This window comes from Melozone crissalis, unplaced genomic scaffold, assembly GCF_028551555.1.
Source record: "Melozone crissalis strain CALT ecotype California unplaced genomic scaffold, PUWL_Pcris_2 ptg000008l_1, whole genome shotgun sequence".
NCBI lineage: Eukaryota > Metazoa > Chordata > Aves > Passeriformes > Passerellidae > Melozone > Melozone crissalis.
The window spans coordinates 10110980-10124732 of NW_026535786.1; the positions used below are offsets into that span (position 1 = coordinate 10110980).

Consider the following 13753-nt stretch of genomic DNA (forward strand, 5'->3'; position numbering starts at 1 on the left):
TGAGTCCTCTCATGAGCAAGTTAGCAATAACCTGCATCCTGAATCAAGCAGCAGCAGAAATTATGTTCCATTACACCTAATGGACAAGCAGTTGTCAGCTCACCCTTGTCTGAGCTCAGGTTATTTGTTAGCAGTGGTTTGAAAGCATTAAGTGATTTCTCACATTTTAAAGAGGGTTTTTTTTTTTAGCTGTGTGGAGGGAAAACAGTGTTTGAGTAATGTGGAACTAATCTAACTGATGGAATAATTTCAGAGTTATTTCCTTGCTGGGTAAAGCAGCCTTGAGAGTGGCATGCAATTGTTCCTAAGGAATATAAAGATATCAGAAGTCCATCACCTTATTTTTAAAGGAGAAAGTGTTTTATGCTTACTATTGGAATACAGAGTGAAGTATTAGATTTCTTTTTTTCTTGTACTGCCAGAGGTTTCTATGGAGGACCAAGGTAAATATAACTGTAATCTTTCTTTCATGACTGAGAAGTGGAATCTTTAATGAACGTATTGTCCAGTTGTTAGTTGTCTGTATCTGAAAAAAATACAACAAATAACTTTTAAAAAAATGAGAAGAAGAATTTGCATCTAAATAAAAATTCTTTTCTATATAGTTAATAAAATTTGTACTTTTGCATGTTGGAGCTCAAGGCATCTATTTTTATGAACAGGTAACAATCCTTTTTTATGGAATTTGAATTCATAACTGAAGAAACAAACGGAGATCATCTGTGTTGAAAGGATTGGATCTTTTTTCTTCAGTTTGCTCTTCTCTTTAAATGAGCCACTCAGGCTGCCGAGATTTATGCAGTTTTATAAAAGCTGTTGCAGGACAAGCAGATTCAAAGACTGCTTTTGTTTGTCTATTCAGTTATGTAACATTGCATTACAACTTACTTATGTAGATTTATGAGGAACTTTGTGTTTTATTTTATCTGTTCAGCTTAGAATGTTGCAGATCCACAAAGTATCATGAGCTTTAAGAGTAGAAAGCAGCTATGTGCAATCAGTTCTGAAGGAAAATGTGGACAGAAAAAAAGAGTTGTACATTGAGTTTAATAGATGATTCTCAGGCTGTTTTGAAGGTTGGTAGAGCTAATGTAATCTAATAAAAATTGTGGAAAAATGGTGAATACTTTGTATGAAAATGCTATTGAAACCATTTTAAAGAATTTTCAGATTATATTTGTTTAAATTCAGAGGCCTGTTGTGTAAAATGGGAGGGGATTTCTGTTCATGTAACTCAGTGGTAAGACAGACAATGGTAAATAATCCTCAAGCAAGTAGAAGTTAGAAACACAACTTTGATAATAAAATAGGCATTAAAAAAAAACCTGGCCCATTATTTCAGTTAATTATATATCCAGCCCACTCTGTGCAGTGTAATTTCTTCAGATTTTTGAGGTATGTTTTTGTAACGATTTAATTAAGGTTCACTTCAAAGTGGTAAATGGAAGCTGTTATTTTTAGGTTTGATGAATTTGATGAGGCAATTGATGAGGCAATTGAAGATGATATCAAGGAGGCTGATGGAGGAGGTATGTTTCTTATGTTACCTGTTTTGCACTGCAGTGGGGATGGAGATGGAGAGCAAATTAATTTTGATATGAGAAGCAATAAATATAACCCGCTCCCTTTAAACTGTGTAGTTTGCCAGGGGTATTTTTTTACTGCTGTATTTTGGAGTGGCCATCCCATGCTGCCAAAAGATGTAAGAAAATTAGTAAAAGTTGATAGTTAAATCTAGCCTGTACAGGTTTTTATATATGTAATGAGTAAGTTTTGGATTTGAGATTGAAATGACAGCAGTGCTATTGACATTTGTGCCCTGTAAAAAGAGTACTCACAAATTGGTCTGCAGTTGGACACCCTAAAAGTCTGGGTGTAGGAAATTGTCTTAATATTCATTCAGCTCTATTAGCACTTCTTACCTGAACATCATAAAAAGTGAAATTCTGTTCTTTGTTGCCGTTAAGGCAACATGGGACCAAACCAGAGATCTTCAGCACTATCTGAGAGGGATGGAGGTGGATTTGTGCTTCTGCATCACTTTAACTTGCCTGAAGAAAACAGCCATGAAACATTGTCCCTCAGCTATTTGGCCTGTGGCATCTCCAGGCACTCACCAGTTTCAGAAGCTCGTGGATGTAGGCAAACAATCTGAAAATCTGTGGGTGTGTAACACAAGGTCCATTACAGTAAACATAACTAAATCTCAACACTAAAACACCTTTTCAAAAACCCCACTTCTTGGCCAAATCACAACTCAAACCCTTCATCTCCTAAGAAGGATATTCAGCATTATGAAAAATGTGTATTTTCTGGTAATTTCCCTCTCAAAAGGCACTGGCATGGTAATAGTGTGGTTTGGGGTTGAGTATTAGAATGCATACACTTAACCATGACCTGCATGCATCTCAGTATTTCCAAGTGACCACAGCTGGGCTGTGTATGTCAGCAGCAAGACTCTGGACATAGTCTTGCTTGACAAGAAAATACTCTGCTTGACAGAAAATAAACTGAAGGTAGGCACATGCAAGAAAGATCTGTAGAAAGTTCAACAAGAAAATAAACTTGCTATTGTTTCCCCTTTCTCTTACTGAATTCAGGCATTGGCAGAGGCAAAGACATGTCAAATATCACAGGTCACCGTGGGAAAGACATTTCCACAATCCTCGAGGAAGAAAGGAAGGAGAACAAGCGGCCACAAAGGGCTGCTGCAGCGCGACGCAAGAAACGACGGCGACTAAATGACTTGGATAGTGACAGTAACATGGATGAAGAAGAGAGTGAGGATGAATTCAAGATCAGTGATGGGTAGGTCTGCAGTTTAACTTCCACCACAAGTCACTGACCTCTGCAGGCTTCTGTGACTCTGGACTGCCCCTGAAATGACCATCAGGAGCATGTTCCCAGTGCTGGAATGGCACTGTACATTGCCAGTAAAAGTCAGAGAGCGATAGAATGGTTTGGGTTGAAAGGGACCTTAAAGTTCACCCAGTTCCAAACCCCCTACCATGGACTCCTCCTGGCCTAGGCAACATTGTACTGGAAAAACTGCATTCTGGATCCATGTGCTGACATCATCCAATCTGTATTTTAAGGCTAATACATGCTGGAAATCAGACTGTGATGTTTGAGGCCTTACTACAGGCTTCTGTTAGTGAAGGAGCCAGGTGGGCTCAGTTCTCTGGCTGATGTGACTGTTAAGCAGAAATCTGTAACAAAAATGTAGCTAAAATGAGGCTGGTTGTTCCCTTTTAAAAATTAGAGTTGAAAATTCCTATTTTGTAGGATTTTTTTGGCCTGGTCGTTATTTAGAAATTGGAAGAGGAAAATTTTCATTATTTAGAGCATACAAAACCTGTCAGGCAGATTCTGAAATTAGTTCTTGGTTGCTGCTCTGTAGGAGGTAGATTTTGAAAACAGTCAAAGAAATGGCTTATACTGTAAAAAACAAATGCATGTCATTGCTTTGGCTGACTGAAACTCACTTTCCACAGAATTTCTCCTCATTCAGTCTGGGCAATTACTGATGTTAAAAAACCTGATAATTTTAGATTAACTTTATGCCTTAATGAAGCAACATAATAAAGCAGGCATGAGGTTGTAGGCTCTTTACCAGCAACTTTTAAAGCTTTACACCAATCATTGGGTAGTCAATTTACTAAGTGTATGGAAAATCTATATAAGATAAATGCAAATTTTGTGCTTTGTTTTTCACCTGTGACTATGCTAAGGACATTTCATTGGCATCCTGAATAATTGAGCTACACATGCTGGAAATTTCCAATCAATGAGTGTAGCTTGTGGAAATGTCACAGAATTAATAGTACATTGATCTGTTAAAGTGTGCTCATGCATTTTCAACTCCATCCTCTGCTTAAGGCCTTCTGGATCTTACACTGGAATTTAGATTCAGCTGTCAGCCAAATGCAAGTGACTGTGTACCTTCAGTGTTCGATGGTTTTTAAAAAAGCCTGACTCACTTGAAATTATGGGAATGTTACGAGCTTATAAGGTTGTGAGGTGCATGTTTTGCATTACAGCCATAGTTTTGTATAAAGACACAATAGTCTAATTCTCAGAAATGGTGTGGGACAGTTCTGGGTTTGTAAAGGGAAGGTCACCCTTGCTAGAACATTGTTAGTCGTTTTTTCCCTCCACAGTTACTGCTGTGCAGACACTACATTGCAATGAACAATATGAACACTCTAGAATCTGTCCTGTGTTAATGCCACCTGCAGTGTTGGTTTGGCAGAGTGTTTATATCCAGCTGCTGTTGTAGTGTGCTGTGTCATGTCATGCACTATAGCACCATGTCCCAAATACACAGCTGAAACCTCATGTCAGTGATGGCAGCTTGCTCTGTCTGGGTCTTTGCTCCTCGTTATAAGATTTGTGCTTTTTTTTGTTTTGTGTAAAATGGTACTTAGCATTTGCTTGTAAAATACAAGTACTAATTCAATCCTTTGGTTGTAACACCTAGCTCTGTTGTCTGGGGTTTTCCTTTGAACAGATCTCAGGATGAGTTTGTTATATCAGAGGAAAATCTGGATGAAAGTGAAGATGACCCACCATCAAACGAAGACAGCGACTCCGAGTTCTGCGCCCGCATATCCAGGCGACACCTCTCCAGGCCCATGAGACAAAGCAGGCGGTTACGAAGGAAAACAGTCAAGAAAAAATACTCTGAAGATGATGAAGATGAAGAGTCTGAGGACAATTCAAGCAGAGAGTCTGGTGAGTACAAGCAATCTTTGATATTTTAAATACTCTGTTCTGGAGAGAGAGAGAGAAGGGCGGTCTGAGCTTCGGTCACGACTGACTAGCTTGTTTGCTTGCTTTGGTCAAGTCAGATGTCATCTCTGCTGTGAAGCAGTTTGCTACTTGTTCTGCTGTCAGTATTTTTCAGGAAACTGATATTGAGCACTAGGTTCTTGGCATTTCTAGGTAATGATGTATTTAAATAAATGCTTGTGCTATGATTCTGGAGGCCACCATTGTGGATAGTTGCAGCTATCTCTACTACCTCTCGTGTTTGGCACAGGATTATAGGAAAGAGGATGGAGACAAAAGTGTGCTTCTTTATAGCTAGTAGAAGACCTTCTGAACACAGCTATGAAAAAGATTCAGAAAGAAACATTTTCCGTCACTTTTATGGAAGAAAACTTCAGTTGTATGGCATTTTGTGTTTTCTGGGAGGCTTGAAAGCAAAGAATAACACCTTGAATCTCTTTCTCCTAAAATTATCCTTAAAATCTTTAGTAACTGAAGACTTTGCATCACAGGAGAACCTAATAATTCATGTTATTCTACTTGTCCTTCAACTACTTCATTTTCTGTTGGCATGGTTTGAAGTGTGAGAATAGTACCTGTGCACTACATAAACTCTTCATGATCAGCTTCTTTCTCTGAAGACTGTCCTCCTTGTTTCTGCTTCATTTGAGACACAGACTAGAAAGTGCCATATACATAAGCACTCATTTTTTCTCACTCTTATTGTGAATTTAAGGTTCTAACTATACTGGAGTGTTAACTTACTGCAGTGTGTGTTATGTTACCAGTGTTTTATCTGTCTGTCTAGATTATAGATGGTGGACATGTTGGAGTAAATTGGTTTGGAATACTGATTTCCAAAAGAAAGGTTCATACATGGACAGATGAAAACAAATATAGGAGTGATTATAGTGAATGTTATCTCCTTGACCTCAATGCATCATTGCACTGATCATAAGCTCTTAACAATAAAGATACTGGCAGAAGTCTAAAGAGATTGCTTATTTGTTCTGTAATGCACAAGAACAACTGCTTGTTTCCTGGTGGACACATATCTGTGATAAAATCAACTGATTCCTGTATCATTCCATATATATCTAAAGTATAACGTGAACTGCATGTTTCTCTTTCTCTCTTACCCTCATTATTGTCCATCAGGATCTTGCCTTAACCCTGTTTTCAGCTAAGAAAGTCGGGTGCCCTGCAAGAGGCTTTATTTTCAGTCTCCAGAGATGGAATTTCTTTCTGAAGCTGGTTGTTCTTGCTGACTTGCTCTGTTTCTTTGCCTAATATTTTAGGAAGTAAAGAGGATGCCACTTTGATCTGTGGCTCATGTCAATCTCTAACTTAGAAATAGTGTGTGACTTTTATAGAAATGTATCTTGGGATAATGGTTCTGGCATAGCTCAGTGAAAAGCAGATGAAGTTGATTTGAGGCTATTTTCAACTGATGTAAATAAATTTAATTTTTGAAGACTCTAGCTGCAGTAGACTGGTGCAGGAAGAACTGTGATTGGTGGTAAGTTTCTTCTGTATGGTTTCTGTTTTAAGTAAACCCACGATTGAGTGAAACTGGTTTTTGTTGTTAACTTATATAACTCTGATCTTGGAGTTTCCTCTTGTCAGTCATTTTTCATCTACCTGTTCTTAAAAGTCTTCTAATAGAGTACACATTATTTAAATTTTAAAAGCAGAACAGACTCTCTGGAGGCACTGGTAATGTGTGCCATCAACTCCAGTTACCAGTAAGGTTGTTTCCACTGTCGGGAGTTGTAGAGACATCTTTGACACCAGTAGAGATGGAGCAACAAAAACACGATAAGAAAACTATCTGAATTAGGAAACTTACCTAACTTTTTTATGTGATGCAGTTTTGCTTTGATGGACTAATGCACATCACTGTTTTGTTCCATACAGAGAGTGGTGATTACACAGATTACAGTGATGATGATTACCTGGAAACTAGGAGGAGAAGATCAAGAAGGAATCAGAAGAGACAAGTCAATTATAAGGAAGATTCAGAAAGTGATGGCTCACAGAAAAGTGTCCGATATGGGAAGGAGTTGAGAAGAGTTCATAAACGCAGGCTCTCCACTTCAGATAGTGAAGGTAAAATAAACAGTCCAACACTTCCAGGAGCATGTGTATGTCAGCATCAGCACAAAGGGAAAGTTATGTAATTCCAAGATTTCAGAGAATTGTCTTTCTAGAGTTCGTTGATGTTTCTCAGAAACTCTCCTTCTGAAACCCACTGGTACTTTATGATGCACTGAGTCACTTCTCAAATTTATCATTGCCCCTAATCCTGACTTCAGGTCTGAATTTACTGCCTGACACAGAGTGTTGGGATTCGAAAATTGGCAGTAATACAGCTGTTTCAGCACTTTTCTGTTAAGAGGTCACAAAGCTGCATCCCACCAGCCTCTAAAGATTCTCTTATGTAAGAGGAAGGGCATTGCCCCTGGTGCCCTGACTGTGCTTGTGCTGGTGGTTCGGACCCGTTCCATGTGCTATTTAAGGAGCTGTGGCAAGTGCAGAGGAAGCCTCTCTCACTAATGTCAGGCACACCATGAGTGGTTGGTGTGCTTTGTGATTTATAATTAATTAGCTTTTACAAAATCAGCCACTGACTTTGGCTGTTTTGGATTGTGGGGGCCTGGATTATCAGACCTTCGCTCTGGCTTTCCAAATGCTGAGTGGTGCAAGTTGCGATGGATACCAGGCTTCCTCAGAAAATGAGCTGTCCTTGGCACCCTGAGTGCCTCAGTTTTGGAAGGGCTCTCCTGAGATTACAGAGTGGTAGAGTATCTTCTAGGTGAAGGGAAACAAGTATGTAATGCAAGTCTGTAGTGTCTCAAAAACATGATCTTCAATGCAGCCTGTTCTCAGGCTCTGTGGTGGCTTTTTTTTACCAGCACTAGTGGCTTTAAACATTCCCTGATTGACGTTGTCTTTTCTTCATGAAGTCCCACTTCCTCGCATGTTTTAAGTATTGGCTTTCCGTATGTTAAAATCAGCACCATTTGGCACCTTTCCAGCACTGTCACACAGTTCCCACAGTATATCATAAAACACATAACAGTGTTACTGGAATTGTAATTATTTTAAAAATAGAGGAACACTGACAGTCTCAATCAACGAGAACCTACATTAAATAATACGCTTTAAAATGAAAATTCCCATGATTTCTAATGGGAATCACAAAGAGACAACAAATTATATTTGCCATTTGATTTTTCAGTTTCCATCTTTTTTCACCACAGCCACCAAAGATGAGTGTAAAGGCTATCAGGGTGTGGGCAGTATTCCAATATGCCAAAACACCAAGCCTCCCATTAAGAGAAGAAATTGTATATAATTTGGAGGTGGCAGGGGTATAGTACAGCTTTGTGTATGTGTGTGTGTGTAGAGATGTGAATTTTATGATAGAGCAGCCATTATTTGGGTTCTGAGTTCCTGTCAGGGTACAAATAAAGTGCATACAGTGAGATGAGGGGTGCAGTTCTGTGTCATTCCCAGCATGGAGTTAGCAGTTTTAGGGAAGAGCATACCTGCTTCCAAAGCCTCTGGTACTACTCAGATTGGAAACAGAATATCCATAAATGATTAATACTTGCTACATTAGAAGTTAATTTAAAAAGTATTAAGAATGCAAGCCATTTGGCTTGGTTGGGGAACCTGGGGATGGAGACAGAAATGTGTGTGCTCACAGAGCTGTCTTGTTGGTGAGTGTGAAAGATGAACAATAAATGATGCACTGAGATTTGCTAATGGCTCTAAGTCTGCTGCTTCTTCCAGAGAGCTACACATCTAAGAACTCTGAAGATGATGAATCCACAAAGGAGTCCAAGCGATTGATTCGAAAACGTCGGCGAAGTACAGATGACTATTCCGAGGAAGAAGGAGAGGATGAGGAGGAAGAAGGGAAGCCTGTCCGCAAACGCCTGAATCGAATTGAGACCGACGAGGAAGATGCGTGCGAGAACGCCAATGACGACGCAGAAACCCCCGCTCCCGCAGAGAAGCTGCCAGCAGCACAAGCCCCCCCAGACAACCCCAAGAAGCACTGCTACCGGATAGAGAGCGATGACGAAGATGACTTTGACAATGTAGGGAAAGTAGAGAGCCCTTTGGACTACAGCCTGGTGGACTTGCCTTCCACCAACGGACAGAGCCCAGGGAAAACCATTGAGAACTTGATTGGCAAGCCAGGCGAGAAGACCCAGGCCCCCAAGGACAGCACAGCCAGCGCCAGCCTGGCGCCCAACGGGACAGGCAGTGGGCAGGAAGCGGTAGGGCCGGAGGAAGATGAAGATGAACTTTTGAGAGTGACTGACCTTGTTGATTACGTCTGTAACAGTGAACAGTTATAAGACTTCCATTTTTGTGCTAATTTATTCCACGGTAGCTCATACCAGCGGGCCAGTTATTAAAAGTTGTTTTATTTTTCCTAGAAAATTCTCCACTACAGTATCACTTTCTAGAAGCAAGAATTTCACCAGTCCTGCAGTCTTTCTGTGAAGTGACCAGTTTTGAACTTTGAAGACGAATTGCTGTAAATTCCCTCTCTTACCTCCCCCTTCTCCTTCCAAGTCCATGGTCCTGGGTAATTTCACTCACAAAAACCTTATAACAACAAGAGATTTGTATATTTTTGACTTTATATTTCCTGAGTGCATACAAATTTGTGGAAATGGGTGGCCTAAGAAAGCATTCCAAATCAGTCAGGGCCCAAACCGGAACTGGGGTGGGTTTGGCTCAGGGGGTGGGGGGACGGGAGGGGGGTGGTGCAGAAGCACTTGTGCTTTAGCTTTTTCATATGAGATATATATTATATTTAAATGTTCACAACTTAGATTACAACTTAACAGACAGTTAAAAGCAAAATTAATGTCTGTACTGTCGCATTTTGTGAGTTGTAGGTTAACATACCATAGCTCATTTTAGTAATCACCTTCATGGAAGCAGTTTGATTTTAATACTGGAGGCAAACAGAATTATTAGAGGCCAAGAAGGTACCATAAACAAGAACTCTGCTATTCATTATGACTTGCAGACTTTCCTAATAAACATCCTTTAAAATGTTTGTACAGTGAAGTGTACTGTAATGAAGTTTTTGACAGTCGAAACACTTTAGCCATGAATTTCTAAAGTGACCTCATGCACAGTTCATCAGATGGCCTTCAATGCAGTGTTACAGTGTCTAGAGGGAGGACGTTTTGATGTCAAGTAAGTCTGTAAGCTGGATGTCAAATAAGTCTGTAAGCACTGCAGACTTTTACGGACAAAAGAACCCTGCAGTCGCTGCCCGGCCACGTGAGTTTCATAACCAGTTGGAGTATTCTGAACAAAATGTGTTTGTACAAACGGCATTGACCGCAGAATGACAGTGCATAAGAGGATGGAGGGATTTTCAAATAAACCATGACTGGTCCATTCATGCCCTTAATATCTACTTCAAATTGAAGTAAACAAATGGAACAGTTTTCCTTTTGGAGGTTTTGTGTTTGGGGTTTGTGTGTGTTTTTGTTTTGGTTTTGATTATTTGCCTGGATGTAGTAGCAGGTTTTGAATGTAGTTGTTGGCCTTTGGCCATTACAATTTTCTTAAAATACATTTTAATAACTACCATGTGACCAACTGATTTCAAGAAGGCAGAGTTTCTGAGAGAAAACGCTTGACTCCAAGACATCTCATCAACTTTTCAGCAGGCATGAAGTGATATGTGCTTTTATTCAAGGGGAAAAGAAAAAGACATTAGAAGAATAAAAACCCCACCAAATCAACATAGGGCACATCAAGAGCATTCAGTTTTCTCTGTACTCTGATTAAGATGCAGGCTGTAGCATTTGTACATGTTATAGGACACAGGCAGCTCAAACAGATCTGCCAAACGTTGAAATCCAAAAAGGTCACATCTGTTAAACCTTTTGCTCTGAGATTTGGATTTTTGACTGGTGTTTATGTCCATTGCCGGCAATGGATGCACCAAAGCTGCTGCTGCCACTGAGGAGTGAGTTCTCCTTTCCTGCCCCACCTGATTCCCTTCCATTATATTGTATTTACTAGTTAAATCATCAAGCGCTTCTGTTTTCTTGTACTAAAACCAGCATTAGGCCTTTACTAAATACCTCTCTAGAAAACCTGGATCCAAATTTTACCTACCTTCTGGCCTTTAAAATCTTGGTTTTGTTTCCCCACCTCTTTCTCCCTGAGGTCTGTCAGAACCACTCTGTGACTTTTACTCCTTTGGATTCTAGCAGTGCACATATCATGCTATAAAACTAGGATCAGAAAGATGCAAAAAGATGGAACTTGCTCATTATCTGCTGTGCTAAGCAGGCTTGTGATTAAAAACAAAGAGAAATCACTCTCTACATGACAATTTAATTTCATCAAAGATTAAATGTTTTCCTACCTTACTGATGTTAACAATTAACAGTTAAATTATTAAAATGGGGTGGTGAAGAGCCACATAAGCTTAGAATGAGTTCTTAAAAGCATATGTAGCATTTTAAGCTACTCTAGTGCTTTTCTCTGCCTAGGTGATGCATAAATGCAGTACTTCTAATGTACTTGTGTGTTAAAACAAGTAAGAACATAAGGCTTCCACTTGTCTGTGATAGTCGTTGCTGAGCATTTAAAATTCTTTTAATTCTTGCAATGCAAACTGATTCACATCAATCAACTCTGTGGAGTCTATAGTTCCTCATTTGTTTTGCCAGTGCCATGTTTTCATATGCTGCCTGATAGAGCCTTTTATTATCTGATCAAACATTCTTGCTTGTAGTCAACTCCAAATGCTGAATACTTAGTTGGGAGGTACTTGTGTGTGTGAGAAAATTCAAAAGAGTTACAATTCTGGATATACCAATCATGAGAAAAATTATGTAAAAGCAGGAAAGACCAGGAAGCAAAATAGGAGCATTGAAGCTTGCATCAGAAGTGTCATGTTTTAAAAATGGCCAGTTGTTACCAAATTGTACTTTCTATAGGTCTCTTCTTAAAGCAGCTTTTGTGTCTTCTAAGAAGTCACCCTTCGTACCTGAGATGGCTTCATCCCATAGGATCCAGCGTTCCTCCTCAGATCAGTGGGAATGATGTGCAAGGAAAAACTGCAAAAAATGCTCTGGAAAGTATTACCATTTTAAAACTTGGTATTTTTGTCATTTTTAAGGCTTCCTGCTTGGTGGAAAATGTATCATCTCCTATTTGGGAAGATGGCATTTTCTGACAAGAGGCCAGCTATCACCCAGGGTTCATACCGTTACAGTATGTGTATGTGATTCCAGGGTGAAAATGTCTTCCTGGTGTCCTTACAGTCTTGTGCCCTTCTGTGCTCAGTGTGAAATCAGGAGTTGGTTGTCTTTGAACAGTGATCTTCAGGTGTAGGTTTGGGCTTAAAGCTCAAAGTGTATGGGAAACAGGAAACAGGCCGGGGATTGTTTTTAATGAGACCAAGCAGCTACTGGCGGAACATGCTGAGCATTTCTTCAGCAAACTCTTGTTTATTCTACACAGATTATCACTAACAGCTTTGTCTTTTTTTACCAGCAAGCTCTTTTGTATATAACTGACTGGGAGGAAAACTGATTTCTATGTGTAGTCTAAGTAGCACTGCTGGGAAGAACATATAGATCAAGTGGAGGAGTGGATTTTTTTTGCCACCAGGATAAATTCTGGCTATTTGCTTCCCTGTGTGGGGTTTCTATGACTCAGTGACAAAAAGTACACAAGCAGGGTCACTGCAGTAATGAATGGGGTGTGTTAATCTAAGCACTAGGGGGATAGAATTAACAACTGGGTTGGTTTCACCACAGTTGCTGTCTTCTGGTTGTTGAGTCTGATAAACCTGAGCATATTATTGATATAAGATGGAAAGTGGCATCATATTTACCAACACTTAGTTAGCAAGGTCAGTGCTGAACAATCGACTCGTTGATACTTTCATTTTGTACATGCTGAATTACATTTTAAAATCACTGCATCTTCCTGACTATTTTTTTGAGTAAACAGATTGTTCTGGTCTAGCATCACTTAAGAGAAATGAGAGATGCTTTTTTTTTTAAAAGCTAATTTTTAAGTGTCACCTTCAAGATTTTGTTGTATTAAGTGTCTCGGTTACTCTCCATATTATGGGAGCTAATGACTTAGTTGGACTTGTTTTCTGTTCACTTCTGTTTCCTAATTGCTGTGTCTGAACTTTTGTTGAGAGACCTTACCTTGAGAAGCTCAAGGGGCAAAAGACGTATGTTCACAAAAGAAAAATTGTATGGTAGTGGTACACCTGTTCTGATTTCTCTTTACATCTATTATTTGAACTACACTGGTATCCAGATGCTGCGACTGTGTAATAATTTTATTCCTTCATTGTCACGGGGTCCATTTTATACCTCTGTTTTCAGGTGCTTATAATAACATGATTTTCATTCAGTTTTTTGCAGTAGGAAGCTCTAGCCTAAACTTTCAAATAATGATTTCAAATCACATATTTTTACAAACTGCTTTTATGAAAAGTAAACAAGGAGTTTTTATGGCACCTGCTTTTTTAAATTCACTTTGTACACAGTGATTTAAATAAATCATGGCAGTAATGTTCGCCCCAAGAACTGGTCTGACAAAGAGATTTGTATCATCTAATTTAAAAAAAGCTTTATATAGGCCTTGAAAACTTGGTTTGATACATGTGCAGTGACTACTATTCACAAATTTGTAATGTGGTTCTGATGTGCAGTGTGTACCCTAGGTATGTATTTGCATTTGATGTATGCTTCTGATCCAGAGGGTAGATAAAGTCCTTAAATATATATATATATATAAATGTATGTAGAAGATCAAGTATCTTCAAATAAAACAGTAACTTTGGGGGGAAAATTGCATTGAATATGTTATGGGAATCTCCCGAAATAAGGCAGCAGAATTTTTGCAAGTCCTTAAGTGTTCAAAACTTCCATAGAAGTATTTAGGATATTGTCAGAAGTAA

General features: G+C 39.2%; 1 protein-coding gene across 1 annotated transcript in view; it reads left to right on the forward strand.

The window, feature by feature from the left end:
* The window catches only part of RSF1 (remodeling and spacing factor 1), a 61179-nt gene extending 51668 nt beyond the window's left edge, over nt 1–9511 (forward strand). Inside the window, exons 13-17 of the mRNA XM_054270133.1 lie at nt 1462–1529; nt 2601–2808; nt 4511–4734; nt 6688–6879; nt 8569–9511. Of these exons, the coding sequence (XP_054126108.1) occupies nt 1462–1529; nt 2601–2808; nt 4511–4734; nt 6688–6879; nt 8569–9143 (1267 nt within the window). The 3' untranslated portion in view covers nt 9144–9511. The remainder of the gene's footprint in view (nt 1–1461; nt 1530–2600; nt 2809–4510; nt 4735–6687; nt 6880–8568) is intronic.
* Nucleotides 9512–13753: the final 4242 nt, after the last annotated feature.